The sequence below is a fragment of the Abrus precatorius genome, unplaced genomic scaffold, assembly GCF_003935025.1.
Source record: "Abrus precatorius isolate BTA unplaced genomic scaffold, Abrus_2018 Scaffold4, whole genome shotgun sequence".
In the NCBI taxonomy this organism is placed as follows: domain Eukaryota; kingdom Viridiplantae; phylum Streptophyta; class Magnoliopsida; order Fabales; family Fabaceae; genus Abrus; species Abrus precatorius.
In genome coordinates, this window is record NW_020874384.1 from 10,701,687 (window position 1) to 10,722,833 (window position 21,147).

General features: G+C 29.7%; 1 protein-coding gene across 1 annotated transcript; it reads right to left on the reverse strand.

The window, feature by feature from the left end:
• Window positions 1–9,083: 9,083 nt before the first annotated feature.
• Window positions 9,084–10,623, reverse strand: LOC113865850 (polygalacturonase-like). The gene is made up of 4 exons (XM_027500623.1): window positions 10,504–10,623; window positions 10,077–10,388; window positions 9,453–9,971; window positions 9,084–9,302 (listed from the first exon to the last, which is right to left on the reverse strand). The coding sequence occupies exons 1-4, from the start codon at window positions 10,621–10,623 to the stop codon at window positions 9,084–9,086; spliced, it is 1,170 nt and encodes a 389-aa protein (XP_027356424.1).
• Between the last annotated feature and the right edge of the window lie 10,524 nt (window positions 10,624–21,147).

Below are 21,147 nucleotides of genomic sequence, written 5' to 3' on the forward strand. Positions count from 1 at the left end.
ATTGCTTTTGAATAGTTTGATGGAAAATATGCTACTTTTCTTGCGTTATTGCATACAAATTTATTTTTAAAGTTTATTGTGACATTATTTATGTTGCATTAGAGGTTTTTGGGCCACTAACTAACTAACTAATAAATTTCCAAAAATATGACTTTTACTATTTTAACACCTTTGTTGATCATTCCTGTTCAATTATTTGTAACTGAATTTACTTCTTTGGTTGATTTCTATTAATGTATTTTTTTCTTAATTTAAAATACTAGTTAAAAAAAATTTGAAAAAAATAATAAAATTAAATTAAGTCAAATCTTCGTATTTAGAATTCTCCTCACACTAGCACTAATAAATTTACAACCCAAGTAATATACTTTAGAAAAAAAAATCAAAACCATTTTGACTCTTTCTATAATAATAATAATAATAATAATAATAATAATAATAATAAATTAGTAACGTTTGATATGTTAATATTAACATAAATCTTAGTTAATCATAATATAGAAATAAAAACATAACTTGAAAAATTTAATCAAATTGAAATTAAATATAAAACAATTTTTGTATTATTTTGATTAAATTTTTTTCAACATTTTATGGTGAGCTTTTTCTCTTTTATATATATATATATATATATATTAAAAATACTATTTCTACCGTTACATGAACTATTTGTTACAATACAAGTTATAATTTTTGAATATTTATATCAAAACAATCGTCTTAATTCTTGTAAGTGTCTATAGATTGTTTCTTTGAAGAAGTTTCTCCTTCATCTTTTTGAATAAAGAGAATATATATATATATATATATATATATATATATATATATCGTCAACCATCAATATAAAATTCTTATATATAATCAATTTTAATAAATTTTTTTAATAAATACAAATAAAATGTAATAATTACGAATCAATTATAATTTGAATTCTGAAGTAATGTAAATCATGGTAATCAATTTCAATAATTTTTTATTAAAAGCAATTTATAGTTAATTTGTTGTTTTTATTATTAAAATACACCAACATTCAGATCTTTCTTGTTACCAACACTATTTGAGTTTAAGTATTTCAAAGTTTAATAATCATAAATTTCATTTAAACACATAGTAATCATGTAGTCAATTTTATATAAATTTTGTTATAAATGCATAAAATAATAAATGAATGTAGTCAATTTTACATATAGACATCAATATATTATTTTTATATATAATTAATTTTAACAAATTTTTTTCATAAATACAAGTAAAATATAATAATTATCAATCAATTATAATTTAAATTCTGCAGTTATGTAAATCATGGTAATTATAACATCCTAATTTTTGGGTTCTAAAAATAAATCATACTTTATTGTATAACGAAAGAATAAGTTAATTTTATTCAATTTCTGAAATATAAATATACGAGAAAATTATAATTTGATTGTAAGATCCTAATTCACAGGCCACACACTCATTTCCTGACAAGACTCCTAACTATACATTTGCTAAAAAAAGCTGGTCGGCAGACGTGTATCCATCTTGTTATGGCTAAGTAATGACTATCTAAGCTATGAAGTCCTCAATGGATCTCAGGAGCATTGAATATGAAAGTGAAATTGATGTGAAAACATGATGTATGTGAAGTAGTATAGAAGTTGTATGATTATATTATATGCATTGTAACACATTGGTTGATGTTATGATATATGTGTTGTAATACATCGATGAGTGTGATTATGACACATGTATTATGACATATCGATTGACATGCTATAATATGTCACAAAGCTAAGAGAACACTAACTAGCAAGTATACTAGGTAGTTGTAGTAAGTAGTAAAATTTGGAATTCAGTTTGAGTCCCAAATATCGTCCTCAGGGATTAGTTTTATCAATTACCACTTCACAAGTCAATAACTAGTTGAGCCAAACGAATATTGGAGATGTTTTGAGTCATTTGAGAACAAAAGCAATAAACTGTAGAAATCAGAAAATAACAACAAAACAGAGTGATGAATTTAGAAATGAAATGATGTGTGAATGGAGTTAGGATTGATTTCACCTCTTTATCAATTACAAAATGAAAGTAGATTTGAACTTTTAGTTTCTTAATTGATTGATGATCAATTTCACTTATTTAATCAAAGGACAATCCCTTGCCTCAATGATTGATGAATCCACATTTTATTGGATTTTTACTTGTCATTTTAATGTTTCTTAATAGAAAAAGTAAACTTAGGAAGTGTAAATAACATAAAAACATAATTTTGGTCAAATATCATAGGTTTATTAATTTTTGGTTAATTTACATTGATTTACATAGATATAGTTTGCAATTTTGATCATTTGAATAATTAGGCAGGAATTTCTAGACATTTTCCATGGATTTTTAGCATTTGAGAAAGTTTAAGATGAAAGTGATCACTTTGGATCCTATAGTGAACACTACAGCAAGCTAGATCTAGAGAAGCAGACCAAAGTGATCACTATGAAACCATAGTAGACACTACAGAGACCCAGTTTGCAAAAGTGTTGTGCGTGCTTACTATGGAACCATAGTAGACACTCTGGAGCATCCAGAGTTATCACTCTGATACCAAAGTGACAACTCTAGAGAGGCCAAAAGCACAAGACCTGCACATGGTTACTATAGAGCGATAGTAACTACTATAGAGCACTGCGCGTTATCACTCTGATACTAAAGTAACAACTCTAGAGAGGCTAAAAACACAAGACTTGCGTGTGGCTACTATGGAGCGATAGTAACTACTATGAAACACTGCGCGTTATCACTATGAAATCATAGTAGTTACTATGGGTGAAAATTTCTGTACTATAAATAGAACTTGAGAAATTAGGGTATAAGGACTTTCACACACTTTTAGCTTCTTTTGCCATTTTAGGAACACTTGCAGAGCCTAGGGTGGCCTTGGGTGATAGCCAAGGATCCAACCCAGGGTTTGATTTACATTTTCTTCTTACTTCTCTTTGATTTTTACATTGATGTTGTTGATTTCTCTTAACTTTTACTATGTAATTATGAGACCCATCCTCATAGAGGGCTAAATTTCTTGTAATCCCTAGTGAGTTCACTTAAATTCTTGAATTCCCGGGTTTTGAATGTTAATACAAATCCTTTTTTTTTTTCATGAATTTCTTCTTCCCAATCTCTTGAATTGAGTTAATTGTTGAATGAAGGGGACATTGCTTAATTAACCCTAATTCGTTTTAATGAGATTCTAAACTTAAATTGCTTAATTCTGGGTTTATTTCTAAGGTTGCATAATCTTGGGATGAGAGATTAGAGTCCATTGAATTGCTTAATTTGTATGGAAATATAAGGTTGATTTTCGCTTGTTAAATTAACCTAATTCTAGGAGGAAAGGAAGAGTATTAAATCTTGAGAGGAATAGGGATAGAATCTACATGAATGAACTAGGGGTTACCACTTTTTATTGATTGAACTTCATAATTTTGTTTCTTAATTTTTACATTGATCTTGAAATTACAAAACCCCCTTGTTTACTTTCTTTCTGAATATACTGCACACCATATGTTTGATATTTGATTACTCATCCAATGATTCATGGGAGACGATCTAGGTTAGCACCCTAGTATTACATTAATTTCTGTTTATATTTTGGTGAGGATTTGCAACAAATCTTTCGTTCATCAATGATCCTAATATTCAATTAACTACCCTAATTCCTTAGTTGTAAATCAATCAAACATTGCATTAGGCATTGGAAATTAAGAGATCACAAGATCCCAAATTCTTATCCCTAAGATATCCATAACCTTGACATTCAATTCAGATATGAGAAATTAACTCAGCTTCCATTGATGAAAATCCTCTAGGTTCAATTCAATTGAATGGCTAATTCAAAAATTGCATTAAGGAAAGAATTAAATGTTCAATATAATCAAGATCTTAAAATCTACATCCACAATCAATTTACAATATCAAAATAGGATCCATCAATCCATAACAAAAAGAAATCAGAACATGTTCATAGAAGAAAAAGAGAGAGAAAGAGTAGAAGAAGAGGAGCTGCAGAATTTCTTCATAAATCCAATCCCTAGCCTGATTCCTCAAGGTCTAGAGCTTGGAAGTCGCCCCCAATCTCCCTCTCTAACTCTCCTAAGGTGTAGAAATGAAACAAATTAGAAAAGATAAAAAATTTTGGACTAATCTCTTATTTATAGAATTTCCTGCCTTTTTGGCGTGATCACTATTGTCAACAATAGTGATCACAAGCAGTTTGCTTTGCTAGAGACTTCTATGTAACGATCACTTTTGTCAGCAATAGTGATCACGCGCAGCTAGAACGATCACTTTTGTCAACAATAGTGATCACGCGCAGCTTGCTTTGCTAGAGACTTCTCTGGAACGATTACTTTTGTCAGCAATAGTGATCACATGTAGCTAGAACGATCACTTTTGTTAGCAATAGTGATCACGCACACTTTGCTACGCTGGGGAACTCTCCGGAATGCTCACTCTTGTAAACAAAAGTGACTATGCGTGCTTTGCTTTGCTGGAGAACTCTCTGGAACGTTCACTTTTGTGAACAAAAGTGATAACGCACAGGTCTTTCTTCAATATTAAGCTTCTGGAACAATCACTTTTGTGAACAAAAGTAATAACACCCAACTCTTGCTTCACCAGACCTTGTTCCTTGATTCCAATTTTTGCTACTTTCTTCTACTTTCTCTCTTGATCCTCCAACCTTATGATCTCAAGTCAGAGTTTCCTGTAAAATAGGTTCTAATCAATACTTTTTACATAGAAAATTCACAAAATCTAAACAATTAAACTATTTAGAAATGAATTGAACATTTTATTATTTTTATGAGTTTTCTAGCTTTCTCCATCATGTTTTTCATATGAAATATATTAAAAACTAAGGTAAAATACTAGTAAAATCTGCATTTATCACGATACATGTACTATAACATACAAATTAGTAGAAAGATGCATGTTATGAAAAATTTGCAAATTTGATCAATTGTTTGTCTTGTGTGTACTCCTTTGTGATAGTGAATTATATGATTTGAGTGTCATTGTCAATTTAACCCATGTTAGAAAATATTTTAAGTATTATATATATACATAAATATGTGATTATTTTGATTATGTTAAACAAGAGATTTAGTGGAGCGAGAGATACTCACCCTTACTAATATTTTTAGGTAATGAAAATAAAGAGAGAAAGATGTTTGGTCCGTTGTAGGATCATAATCTAATGGTATTGGAAGGAAGACTGGTCTGTAGGGACTGGGATGATTTGAAAAAATGTATTGTGTTATTTGATTGTATTTCGTGTTGACCAAATCTTGTAAATGAATTTAATGATAGATTTTAGAATTCATAATACTTGGGCAATTTCATCTAATGAATATTTTAAAGAAATATTCTTAGTGGAAGCTTTAAATTTCATGTATTCAATATGAACCCAATGATTTGTCAGAGGTAAAGCTAAGTTTTATTTATTACCTTAAAGCTTCAAAATTATTCCTTTGGAAGTTTTAAATCCTTTTGGAATTTTATGAAATTTTCATAAGAAGAAAATGTAAGTTTTGTCTTTATTCAATTCTCAAATCCATGAATAAGAACAAAATTATTATTATTTATTTATTTGCTATAAATTTATTTATTTTAAATGAAGAAATTAAGGACGTAACATTATACAACTTTGTCAAAAAGTGATATCTCTAGTGAATGTTATTTGGAGTTGAAAAAATATGTCAAATGCCACCTGGTAGTTGAAAGAGAAAATGAAATAAATTTATGTTAATGGGGTAAGTTGTAACATCATTAAGAAGGGAGAAAATTTATTTCTTAAATGTATTAATTAAGTTATATTGCTCAATACAAAAATTTTGGTTAATGTAGAATTTTAGTAGGTAGATTGTTAATTAAGATAGATTCAATTTTGGTTAATTTAGAATTTTAGTAAGTACAATGTTAATTAAGATCTATTCGTATAGGGACTTAATTTAGCTAGATTAATTTAGAAAAGGCTGTAACACCCCAAATTTTGGTAATATTAATTATTATATTTATAAAAATCTAAATGCATATATATGCGTGTGTTGATTTACTTGGTAATGATGTTTATGTGTATTAACTATATGGATGTGTGTATGCATGATTGGATAGGGCTAAAATGGGCTAAGTGCAGGCGTAAAACTGGGCTGTTCTCGCTGCAACGAGAAGAGTCTCACTATAGAGAGAGGGCCCTGGGAGGAAGGACTGGAACTGTCGCCTTCTCGTAGTCTCACTGTAGCGAGATTCTACAGAAATCAGAGTGCAGTTTTGTTTGATATTTTTGCTACAGCGAGAGGGCATGTCGCTGCAGTGAGGTCTCGCTATAGCAAGAGTGTCACAACTAGAAAAAGGATTTAAAGGGGGTTAGGGTTAGGGGAGAGTTATTTCTCCCTCTCCCTTCGAAGTCTGCCTTCAAAGCCGTTCGAGAGCGTGATTGAAGGTTGAATCTGTGTGGGGAATGTCACGACCCCTTTTTGTAAGGAACCGAGAACGTTGTTTGTACATCACACACTTATTTAAAACAAATAAATAATAGAAAATATAAGTATGAAATTCTCTTCTCAATTAAAATAAAACAAAGTTTCTTACAAGAAATATCCAACAGAACAACATAATATTACATTTAGTTCATAATATTCAAAATACCTAAAATTATACTATATAGCTCCCTCTACATGAGGTCTCAAAATATAAGGAAAAAAAGACTTTGATGCAATATTACTCGACCCCAGCTTCTAACATTTCTTCATTGGCCCCTCAGCCTGTGAAGTAGATGCAACACCTGCTACATCTGCTCACGTACCACCGTACGATCATCGCAGTACACATGCACACAACGACATAGAAAGAAATGCAAGGGTGAGCTTACAAAAATAAAATAAAATCATATATATAGAGCAAAATATTTCTCACAACAATAGCCCCATGCATTTCCAGCCCATCTAATGCATAGCATGATAACGGTTTCCAACTGGTTTCACAGCCTAAGTAATCTAGAAGGAACCGAGCCGATCCGGGAGTGACCCATTCGAGTATCTGGATCCAAACAGCATAGCACAGCAACTCAGCATGAACTTACTGTTACACGTCTACCCACCTAAACATGTAACTCGGCTCTATAATGATGCAAAACATATTTTTCAGCATGATGCACACCACCAAAATTATTGTAACAGCTCAGCTAAGGCAAGTTTATAATAGATCAGCCAAAATCTCAGCATTTTAAATTAATTAACAGCAGTTACAGCTTAGAAAATAGCTTTTATTCAAAAGATTTAACAAAATTCATATCAAAACTTCTTGTAATAATATATCAACCATCCAAAACATAGATTATAGGCTAAAGTAAGCTCCCCTTACCTCAGAATGATGATTCACACTAGATCTACCGAATATTACTTGTTTTATAGCAAGTTTCACTGAAGATTTGGCTTTAGAACGGAGTTTCTCCTAAGAACACCATGAACTTCTATGAGAAAGAGAAGAAGAAGAGAAACAAACGGTAAATCTAGCTTCAAACTTAAAGAAACTTACTTCAAATCCCTTAGTGTGTGGGTCTTCAATCCAAGGTAAGGGGGGACTCTACCCTATCTCAATATATTGTAATTCTTGTGTGTTTTGATGATTAGGGCAATGTGGCTAAGATAGAAGATAGAAATTGTTTGTTTGATGGAAATTGATATGCAATGTGATGTGTGATAGAATAATTAGACCCCGTGAGGGTGATTGTGTGTGATGGAATGCCATTGATTGGTGAATTAATGATATTGTGAATAAATGTGGGCTATATGTCGTGTAATGTGAAATGAATGTGGGTCTAGTGCCGTGTATTTGAGTGCCATGTGGGCTGTGTGTCGTGTTTAAGCATGACTATTGCATGCGTGAATGAAATATGTGTGAATGGGCATGTTAGCGCTGTTGTAATATACTGTGAATGGTTCAGCGATACACCGGGGGTGTGGGGATGAGGACGGTAGAAATACCTTAGGGAGGAGAGAGTGGTGGTGACACCGACTATGGAACGGGTGCACCACGGGCCACACACTCTCTTCTTGACTAGACCTCTGACCACTATCTTTGTTGAGCGACCCATGACTGCCCACGTGGTATCCGTGAGGAGGGTAACCGGCGACCATTCATGGTGTAAATCTATGATCACAGTACCACAATGAGTGTGGCTGGCGTGCATATGCATGGGTTTATGTATTGTACTTATGGATGTAAAATGCTGCTTGTGATTGTGTTTATTTTAATGTATTAGAAATGTTTTGGAGGTGAGACTCTACGTGGATTGTGTGTTTTTGGGTAGTATAGAGTACTCACCCTTACATTCATTTTTTAGGTAATCAAGACGATCAACACCGGACTCAGTGAAGGGATGGATGGACTGCTATATGACTTAGCTTTTATTTTGAAATTGTTGAAACTAAACTAGTCTTGTAGCAATCATTTGAAATTAATTTGTAACCCTTCCCTTGTTTCGAAGTATTTTATGAAAAAATTTATTCTAATTTGCGAAATTATTATTAAATTGAAATTAAAATTAAGGTGTTACAAAGGCAAAAGTCTTTTTTTGTATTGGTCTAACTTAAAATAATACGTCAAATTATAAAGATGACATTGATTATATACATTATATTGATGGTGATTATTATAATGATGAAAGTTGATACCTAACTTATAAAATTTATGTTTCCTAGTCACTTGATATAAGGTTGGTGTTGTCATTTAGTTACGTAATTATTTTTAATAAAATTAGAATATTAGTTCATTGATTGAAATTAGATTGTAATAACTAATAATGCAATATATAGAAAAAAAAAAGAGTAAGTGAAGTCATAGTGTGTGTGTATATATATATATATATATATATATATATATATATAATTTTCACTAACATTGACTATGTAATAAAAAAGAACTACAATTCTTTTACATCTCCTTGCTTCATATGGGATGGTTTGTATACTTCTCGTAGGAAAAGAAAAAGAAAAATTGCATAAAATTTTATTGAAAGAGGTGTCTTATGGTTGTGGAATATCATTTTAAGCTGCACAAGTAGGAGCTTTTCCTGTAATTATAGGCTTAGCATTAGCACATTTTGCAGTTGCTTCAGCTCCGTTGAAAGTGAGGGCAACATCAGTTACTTCTATTCCTTCACATGGTACACCACTACTACAGATTAGAGTCAACCCTTCTTGAGTTGCTGAAGTTCCCTTAATGTTCTTGAAGTAAATCTTGCTTATCTTAATTTTGGATGGATTCTATCATGAAAGAAATTCAAAAGATAAACAAAAATAAGTCATTTAAATCACATTGGTTTCAATTGTTTAGTTTCTAAATTGAAGAGTATGAAGGAATATAATTAAGATAATATCATTAGGCTATAAATTAATGGATAAAGAGCTAAATACCTTTTTGGAGCATTGGTTCCATGGGCAATACTCTTGATCAATAATGATAGGATTCTTGACATTAACCATTGTAAGATCTTCAAAATGCATATCACTTATAGTAATTGTTCCTGGAGTATCAGGCCATGTCTTAATCCTCACACCATTGTCAGTTTCTGTCAAAGTACAATTCTTAACTAGAAGTCCTTCTACAGGCTCTTCAGTTTCATACTTTCCAAGGCTTCCAACACTAATGCCATGACCAGGTCCACAGTTAACATTTTGGATAGTTAAGTTTTTACTACCGTCACCTATTGAGATACAATCATCTCCAGTACCAATGTTGGTGTTAATAACTTTAATATTTGTTGATCTTGCAATATGGATCCCATCAGTGTTGAGGCTGTTAGCTGGGGCACTAATTTTGAACCCATCAAATGTAACATTGTTGCACCCCAAAACATTTACATGAAAATTTTTGCTATCCTTGGAAGTAACGTCACGAATAATTGAATTCTTGACGAAATTAAAACCAAAATTCTGTTTGCATTTCAATAAAAGAAACTCAATTAGATTGCTATTTTGTAAAGACATAAGTTAGGTAATATTATTATTTAAATGCCAAAATTCATATTGATTTATTACCATGCAAAGCATATGGCATTCCTTATTTGTTGAACAATCATTAAGTTTCCAAGCTGCTTCTCCTTGACCATTAAAAACTCCACTACCTGATAGGGTAAGAGAGTCAATATATCCAAATTTGATCCACTGACCCGCATCCTTGAGGTCATTCTGGCTTATTGGTGCCTGAATCGTGCCGTCAACTTTAACTTCAATAGGAGCCTTGCATGGACCTTTGACATCCAATGCACTCATTTGGTATGTACCAGCAGGGATTATAATTTTGATAGGAGTAGTTGATGCACATGCTTGAGTCCAAGCAGCTGAGAAAGCCTTATGAATGTACCAAAAAAAAAAGAAAAAGAACCTAAGCCATGATTTTATCCATAGAATTTGTTAAAAAGAGTTTAATAAATTTTTTCTCCTCAATTTCATATGATAATAATACCTTAGTTATATCTGTATTTGGTGCTCCTCCAAATCTTGATATGTCAAGGACTGCAGGTTGAGCTGTACCAAAGTCAATTAGAAACAAGAATAAAAATCCTATAACATTGCTAAACTTCATATTGATTTTGAATAGTTTGATGGAAAATATGCTACTTTTCTTGCGTTATTGCATACAAATTTGTTTTCAAAGTTTATTGTGACATTATTTATGTTGCATTGGAGTTTTTTGGGCCACAAACTGAGTAACTAATAGATTTCCAAAAATATGGCTTTTACTATTTTAACACTTTCGTTGATCATTCCTATTCAGTTATTTGTAACTGAATTTACTTCTTTGCTTGATATCTATTAATGTATTTTTTTCTTAATTTAAAACACTAGTTAAAAAATCTCACAAAATATAATAAAATTTAATTAAATCAAATCTTCGTATTTAAAATTCTCCTCACATTAGCACTAATAAATTTAAAACGCAAGTAATATACTTTAGATAAAAAAAAATCATAACCATTTTAACTCTTTTTATTGTAATAATAATAATATTATTATTATTATTATTTATAATAATAATAATAATAATAATAATAATATTATTATTATTATTATTATTATTATTATTCACGTAAAAATGTGAACATGTTAATTTCTAATAAAAACAACAAAGTAATTTAAGATGTAGCAAAAAAAATTGAACATTATTATCAACACATTGGATTTAAATAATACTAAAATTTGAAATATATTAAAAATGTTTTTGAAATAATGAAAAATTTATTGAAATACTATATTATATAACAACAATGAACAATTGAAAATTTAGTTTAAGAAAAATGAATGTATTATCAATCATTATCATAATAAGAAAAATTAATACAATTTTTATATCCAAATGAATTTATAAAATGAGTAACGTTTGGTATGTGAATATTAACATAAATCTTAGTTAATCATGATATAAAAATAAAAACATCACTTGAGAAATTTAATCAAATTAAAATTAAATATAAAACAATTTTTGTATTATTTTGATTAATTTTTTTATTTTCAACATTTTACGAGCTTTTTCTCTTATATATATATATATATATAACATTTAAATTTTCTAGCTAACCTTTTACTAGAAATATTAAAGTTTATTCAAAACAAAATTAGTCAATTAATTTTTTGAATGAAAATTTTTTTTGCTAATATTGATAATCAGTTAAAGAACTCATCACTTTAAAGAAGAATTCAATCTCTTTTAGAATCTATTCAATCATCCATTTGTTCTGACCTTTTTAATGCTTTCTGGAATATAAAGAAGCATATTGTCAGTCTTCCTTGTAAGGAAGACTTCAAGGAAAGTCAAATTTCTACAGACCCATTCAAATGAATGAAGCACTCCTTCAATATTGCTAAAAAGAGATTAGAGATCTCTTAGATAAAAAAACTCATCAGAAAAAGTAAGAGTCTATAGTCTTGTTCTGCATTTTATATTAATAAACAAGCAAAATTAGAAAGAGGTATTCCTAGGTTAGTTATTAACTACAAACCATATATATATATATATATATATTAAAAATACTGTTTCTACTAGTTGATTATAAGAACTATTTGCTACAATACAAGTTATAATTCTTGAATGTTTATACCAAAACAATTGTTTTCATTATGGTAAGTGTCTATAGATTCTTTCTTTGAAGAAGTTTTGATCTTTTTGAAAAAGGAGAATATATATATATATATATATATATATCGTTGATGAATCCACATTTTATCATGTTTTTACATGTCTTTTTAGTTTTCCTTAATAGAAAAATTAAACTTATATAGTGTAAATAGTACAAAAATTACATTTTGAGTAAAAATCATAGGTTTATTAATTTTTAGTTAATTTGCATTTAATTACATAGATATAGATTGTAATTTTAATTTTTTTAATAATTTTGCAGAGTCTCCAATTTAATTTTTGAGAAATCTTGACCCTTGGATGAAGGTTGGCTTCAAAGTAGTCACTTTCAAGAGCAAAAGTAGCAACTACAGCAAGTTTGGAAATTGAAGGACCCAAAGTAGCCACTATTGCCTCTCATAGTGACCACTCCAGGGAGCTCCAGGACGTCGTTTGAGAAGTATTTCAGCAAGTGGACACTATTGGCTCTCATAGTGGCCACGCGCACCAGAGTAGCCACTTTCAGCATAAAAAGTGGCAACTCTAGAGGAGTGGCAAACCTTTCATCCTGTGCATGGACACTCTTTTGGCCCAAAGTGGACACTTTCAAAGCAAAAAGTGGACACTTTGCTGACATGGCATCCAATATAAATAGGTTTTAGGAATTAGGGTATGGGACTTTTACACTTTACACATTTTTCCTTTGCCAAATTGAGACAATTTCCCAGAACATTGGAGTCTTGGGTGACAGCCAAGGGTCCTCTATAGGTTTTAATTTCCAATTTCCCTTTTGATTTTTGTTGAATTTACATTAATGCTACTTACGTTCTTGCATTTCTTTCTTTCATTTGTGAAGCCCATCCACATAGAGGGCTAAACTTCCTTGTAATTCCTAGTCAATGCACATGAATCTTGAATTCTTGGGATTAATTGCAATACAAATCTTTCTTTCGTTGAATTTATTGACCCCAATCTTTGAATGAAATGGAATTTGCATGAAGGGAACATTGCTTAATGAACCCTAAATTACCCAACGAAATTCTAATTCAAAATTGCTTAATTTTGATTAATCTTTAAGGTTGTGTAATCTTAGGGATAAAGATTGGAGCCCATTAAGATGCTTAATTTTAATTGGAATGTTAAAGTTAATTTTTGCTTGTTAGATTAACTTAATTCAAGGGAAAGAAAGGGGATTATTGAATCATTTGAAAGAATAATGATGGAACTCATTGATTGACTAGGGATTACTCATTTTAATTGATTGAATTTCATTAATTCACATTTCGTTCTTGATTTAAATCTGGAAATTAACAAAAAATTTCCCCCATTTTACTTGCTTTAAAATTCATGTTTACACTTGTTCGATGTATGTTCCCAACCAAAAATTTCCTGGAGACAACCTAGGATAACACCCTAGTACTGCATTCATTTCTTGCATATTTGATGAGGATTAACGACAATCTTTTGCACGACGAGTAGCTAAATTCGTTTCATCAATCGTCAACCATCAATATAAATTTTTTTATATAATCAATTTTAATAATTTTTTTCATAAATACAAGTAAAATTTAATAATTATGAATCAATTATAATTTGAATTCTGAAGTAACGTAAATCATGGTAATCAATTTTAATAATTTTTTTATTAATTGCAATTCATAGTTAATATGTTGTTTCTATTATTAACATGCACCAACATTCAGATCTTTCGTGTTACCAACACTATATTTGAGTTTCAGTATTTCAAAGTTTAATAATCATAAATTTCGTTTAAACACATATAGCAATCGTGTAGTCAATTTTATATAAATTTTGTTATAAATGCATAAAATAATAAATAAATATAATCAATTTTACATATAGCCATCAATATATTATTTCTATATATAATTAATTTTAATAATTTTTTTTATAAAGATAAGTAAAATATAATAATTATCAATCAATTATAATTTGAATTCCTCAGTTATGTAAATCATGGTAATTGTAACATCCTAATCTTGCACTACTGTATACAAATTTGCTTTCAAAGTACATTGTGACATTATTTATGTTGTAGTGGAGTTTTTTGGGCCACAAAGTAAATAACTAATAAATTTTCAAAAATATGACTTTTACTATTTTAACACCTTCATTGATCATTTGTATTCAATTATTTGTAATTGAATTTACTTCTTTGGTTGATATCTATTAATGTATTTTTTTTCTTAATTTAAAATACTAGTTAAAAAAAATCTGAAAAAAATAATAAAATTTCATTAAGTCAAATCTTCGTATTTAGAATTCTCCTCACACTAGCACTAATAAATTTACAACCCAAGTAATATACTTTAGATTAAAAAAAAATTATAACCATTTTGACTTTTTCTATAATAATAATAATAATAATAATATTAAATGAGTAACGTTTGATATGTTAATATTGACATAAATCTTAGTTAATCATAATAATATAGAAATAAAAACATCACTTGAAAAATTTAATCAAATTAAAATTAAATATAAAACGATTTTTGTATTATTTTGATTAATTTTTTTTCAACATTTTATGGTGAGTTTTTTTCTCTTTATATTTATATATATATATATATATATATATATAGTAAAAATACTATTTCTACCGGTTGATTACAGGAACTATTTGCTACAATATAAGTTATAATTTTTGAATGTTTATATAAAAACAATCATCTTAATTCTGGTAAGTATCTATAGATTCTTTCTTTGAAGAAATTTCTCCTTCATCTTTTTGAAGAAGGAGAATATATATATATATATATATATATATATATATATATATATATATATATATATATATATATGTATATATATCGTCAACCATCAATATAAAATTCTTATATATAATCAATTTTAATAATTTTTTTCAAAAATACAAGTAAAATGTAATAATTATGAATCAATTATAATTTGAATTCTGAAGTAATGTAAATCATGGTAATCAATTTCAATAATTTTTTATTAAATGCAATTTATAGTTAATTTGTTGTTTCTATTATTAAAATACACCAACATTCAGATCTTTCTTGTTACCAACACTTTTTGAGTTTAAGTATTTCAATGTTTAATAATCATAAATTTCGTTTAAACTCATATAGTAATCATGTAGTCAATTTTATATAAATTTTGTTATAAATGCATAAAATAATAAATAAATGTAATCAATTTTACATATAGACATCAATATATTATTTTTATATATAATTAATTTTAATAAATTTTTTCATAAATAGAAGTTAAATATAATATTTATCAATCAATTATAATTTGAATTCCGCAGTTATGTAAATTATGGTAATTGTAACATCCTAATTTTTGGGTTCTAAAAATAAATAATACTTTATTGTATAACGAAAGAAAAAATTGATTTTATTTAGTTTCTGAAATATAAATATAAGAGAAAATTTGAGTTTCTCTTAGATTGAACATAATTGCCACATTGTTACTATTTAAATCATAATTATTTAAAAGAAATAAAATCAATTTATAAGATAAAATGAGTAACATAAAAATACAATGACATTGAAACTTCTAGAAGATGAGTTCTTTCATAATACTTTGCCAAGAATATTAAAAATGTATTTTTCACAATTTAAAAATTCAACATAAAAATATAGGATTAATGAAATTAATTGATAAATATTACAAATATAATTTAAATTATTATTTACAACAATTGCTATCAAACTTCTCAATGTTTAAAATTCATCATACATTATTTACATATTGAAAATTTAACTCTAACTAAGATTTAATCAAAACTTCCACAACTTTGATGAAGCCTACATAGCATATTCCTCCGTGCAACACCTTTGAGAATATGATCCTAAAGTAGACCATCCTTCATTTTAAATTTCTAAAAATGGTTGTAAGGGTGAGCAATCCCGTTCTCAATAATCCTTTAGTTTAAAAACCATACAAATTAAAACAAAACACATAGATTCTTGTGCCAACATAGCAAATAATACTATTTTTAATACAAGATTAATAAATTCATTGTAGAAGCAATCATATTAATTATGTTTTAAATCATATATATAGATAGCTGCTGGTTAGCCGCAACAACAGAGATACAACGTGTGTTCCTGCTACCCCTTTTAGCAAAGATATAATTAGGAGATGGGTGTGTGACCTGTGAATGCTTTTCTTTTCAACAAATCATTGTGCACTCTCTTTCAATTAGCATTTACCACCCTCATTTCTCCAAGATTTCCCAAATCTTCTCTAGACTCTATACCTCTAGTGTATCTTTGTAACTATCTATATAGGGTCTTAGCATTTCTTATGACCCTTACTTGCTTAGCATTTCATATTCCATACAATTCATTATCATTTCCTTTTTCACTTAATAATATAACCAACTTAAATTCAACATGCACACTTATTCATGTTAGCTCTTTATTCACAAATTTTGAATAAATCCACATTTTCATTCAAAACAATCAAATATTTTTCATAAGAACAAGAATTCATAAATCTCCACATTCATCAATTATCAAATGTAAACTCATGTTCATCACAAGACACAATTTAAGTATTAACAATTCATTCACCTATCTCACATTATTCACATCAATAAAGTGTGCCGAAGGTCGGTCACCCTCGGTCTCAAACCAGTTGTGCAGTTAAACACATATTAAGCTAAACCACAGAGAAATTGCTGGAGATCACACTCTCTCAGTGTTTTATAAAATCGTCTATCCTTAAGTTCAACACTTTTTATCATTTATTATTCAAAATCATAACCCAACAATAATTATGTGTATACATTAACATTTAGGTCATAAACTTTCTTAGAAACTTGTTTTACTTCTAATTTCTGTTATAGAATCCTATCCAAGTTTGTTCAAAAATAATTCATCATACTTTCATGTTCTAAAGATCCCAATTAATGAAGCATTTACTATTTAGCACAAAAGTATTAAAATTTCTAAGCCAAGACATAGGATAAGAGTCAGAGTTCAGGGTCTACTCTCCTTACCTGAAAATAAGTCTCTACTATCAAATCCTTCTAACGATTCAGAGAGAAGGTACAACACGTCCAAAAGAGAAAGTTTTGTTTAAAATATAGAGATATACCTAAATATTACAAGGTGAACACTCATTGAGAAATAGAAAACCGAAGAAAAGAGATAAAACTAGAGATCTAAGCTTCGAGAAACTTACTTTGTTCTTAATAAAATAGACGTTTAAGCTCAGATCTAGAAGAGATTCGAAGTTTGAGTTCTCCCTTGAGAGGGAAAGGAGAGAGAATAGAGAAAAACGAGGAGAGAAGGTTATTTGGTGAGAAATGAATTTTTTTTAGGTTAGGGTTATGTAAATACCTCTCCAAACTCGTGCGATCTCGCTTGAGGGACCAGATTCTCACTTGGACGAGCTCTACCCTTGCCTGGGTGAGCCTTCCTTGCTTGAGTGAGATAGCCAAACAGTGAAACTAATCATTTTTCTGTTATTCTCGCTTGAGCGAGATACAATCTTGCCTAAGTGAGCTTGATCTCATCTGAGCGAGATTGAATCCAAAGACCTCCCTGTTTTCCTGTGACTCCTTGCCTGAGCAAGATTATCTCTCGTCTGGGTGAGAGGACAGTTGGGTCAACTTTACTCTTTCTCGCTTGAGCGAGAAGCCCTGCATAAAGATTCCTATTTTTCCCATATAAGGTTAACAAAATTGAGGGTGTTACATTCTCAGTCTCGCCTGGGCGAGATTTGTCTCGCCTGAGTGAGATCTCCTGCACTAAACTCCTTCCACAAATCCTCCATACTCACTTCTAAATGCACTCTAATATTACAAACAAAACATAAATTATCAAAAAATGAAAAGAGGATGTTATAGTAATAATATCAATAATTTTTTATTAAATACAATTCATAGTTAATATTATATGTGTTAAATGGTTGGATTATGATTTGGGTTGTAACTAGGAATTGTGTGTATGGAATGCAATGTGATTGAGTGTGGGCATATGTGTCGTGTGTGAACATGAATATTATGATGTAATTGAGAATATGGTTATGGTTGAATATGTTGGAATACTGTGAATGATTCAGTGATACACTAGGAGTGTGGAAGATGGGGTGTTCGGAGGGCAAGTGTACCCATCAAAAAGTAATAAAGGGTTTTCAACTAAGTTCCCGAAATATCGTCCTACAAGAATTGTTTATCAACTACTAAGAGTTTTCCTAATTTAATTGTTTGAACTTCAAATATGCGAGATTAATCAGGACGAGAATTTATAAAATCAATTGTAAAAACTAAGAGCAAGAAACACAGAGCACGTCTTAGTTACACTTATTAAAGAGAAATCTAGGGCGTATGCGTGTTCTCATTCAATCATTTATGCTATTTTTCTATTTAGATCTAAATCTGATTTCCTGATGATTACTAATCATTCATACTAATACTATTAATATCCACTGGTCATGCAATATTAATATTCTTTTTTCTAAGTTAATATCCCTAATGGTTATGCAAGTTATCAATTAGAAAAAGCCTAAGGAGCCTATGAATTTGTTAATTCAATAACGATTAGAAGATGAAGATTGGTTTGGTCTACCTAATCTTTTATCTCGCTTTATCCTATAGATCTATTAATTAACCGAGGTACGATCGCCTGACGATGTAATTAATTAGAGTTAAGAATGAGAAACGATAAGATAAATTCTAATCACGAAGCGAAAATCAAATTTAGATTCAAATATCAAAATTCCATAAAGTCATGAACAATAATTCCCATAACCCTAGCTATGGATTTAGTTACTCATGTAGAAAAAAAAAAAAGCTAGAATAATCAATAACATATCCATAATGAAGGGAAAAACAAACTAGAATAAGAGATGAATCTTTGGTCTTCAAGTATGGTCACTTGAATCTCCAAGTGTTGCCAAGGGTGTGCCAAAGGTCTGTGCAAAAAAGGTGAAAGTGATCAAGAATCTTGAAGGGCCTTATGTGAAATGATGCTCAGGAAAGATGATCATTTCTACGATGCCTCCTCCTCTCTATTTATAGAATTAGAACTCCTTTAAACTGGGCAAGTTTGGCTAACGCAAACAAGCATGGCCGTGCATGATGGTGCAGCATGGTCGTGCATATTGTCGAAGCACCCCCGTGCTTCATTGGGCGTGCTTATTACTGTGAGGCTTTTAAACGCATTCATTTGGGCCTAAAATGAACCGAAATCTACTCGTGGCCTCTTTATATCAAACTGCACAATTAATAAATAAATTAGTGTAAAACTTAATAAAAATAAAGGTCAAATATGAATAAATAGCTGTAAAAGAGGGCTTAATTACAGACATATCAACTCCCCCATACTTATCTGTTTGCTTGTCCTCAAGCAAAGTGCTAGTTAAGAGAATACATAATAACTTAAAACATAATACCACACAAGGAACCCGAGATAAAGGAGATAAAGAGAACAAGTGTAATATCACCGAGCTTAAGCAATCAAAAGGATTCCAAATTAGAATCTTATATTTCCACACTTTTTCGCTCAAACATCAAACTAAGATACTTTGCTTTCCTTTCTCACTAAGGGACAAAATGAGATATCACTCAAATCTCCTAAAAAGTGTACTACCATAGGCTTGACTATAAACCGACTCTCCACTAGATAAATTAAATGCAAGTAAAAATCATGAGGTCTTTTACAGGTTATAATGTGGCCAAGGGGTTATAATAATTGAAGTGAGATAAATAAAAGAAAGGGATATACAAAGGGGTAATAAATTATAACAATTGAAATATCCCCTAAGTTTACAAATGAAGCTCTTGGAGTAATTTTTATATTTTTATATGTAAACAATATATTTACTCCTCTCTCCTTTCAATCATACATAACCCTTTTTCTTTTCTTTTCTATATTTTTTTTATATTTTTTTCATTTTCCTTTTCATACTTTCTTTCTTCTTTTTTTGCACATGAGAGATATAGAAGAGAATTTATCAAGCAATTCAACAACTCAATTGCTCCATTCATAAACTCAAGGTCATCAAAATATTTTTATAAATTTAATGCAAGGGACCAAGAAAATCAATAAAGCTTAAAGTGGGCAACTAGTTGTATCTCAAACATGCTGAAGGTCAAGAATAAAAATCCTATTATGCTTCAATCATATTAAAATCATGCAATTAACAGAGAAGTCTTAAGTCGGTTCTAAGTCAAGTTCTAGAGTACAAATCCTAAGGAGATAATCACACAAAACAATGAGGAAAGGGGTACATTTAATTATATTAAGGTAGAAATACCCCTTTAAGGCTCAAAACTCACATTTGTGGGTTAAAATTTAATGTCGAGTATAAAAGTAAGGAACTTAGCTAATTATTAGTTTCCTAATGAAAGTATAATGCCAATAATAATTACTCAGCATGCTCTTCTATTTGAAAAAATTGGATTCCATGATGGAAAAAGTTTTAAATTATCACAAAAATAGCATAAACACTTCACTCAAGAGAACATGCTATAACAATCATAATTAGGAACTACTCCCCCATACTTAAAACAAAACATGGTCCCCTATGTTTAAAAATAAAGATAAAAATAAAAATAAAAATAAATAAAATAAAATAAAATAATAAAGAAAAATTAAAGATAAGAGAAAAAGGAACAATACTGCCTAGTGGAATCGGGCGTTTGATAATGCTCATAGTGTTGACCTCCAAATATTTACAATGATACGGAGACAAAATACCCACGTAGTAGACCAGCTTACAGTGGCAAATATATAAAAGAAACTAGAGTTCAAGTACATGAAATGAAATAAAAATAAGAAAAATAGATGTTAAACTAAACGAAAAGACATAAAAGAAATCATGAAACTCATAAGTCACTAGGGAGGGGGAAATGATGCTGGAACAAGCGGAGCAACTCTGCGATCTAGGTCTCCTGCTAGTCAAGGCGCTAATGGACCGATGCAGAATACTCAGCCAGCTGAGTCTCGTACCTATCCATCCTCTCATCAATATGTTGGTGCAACTGCT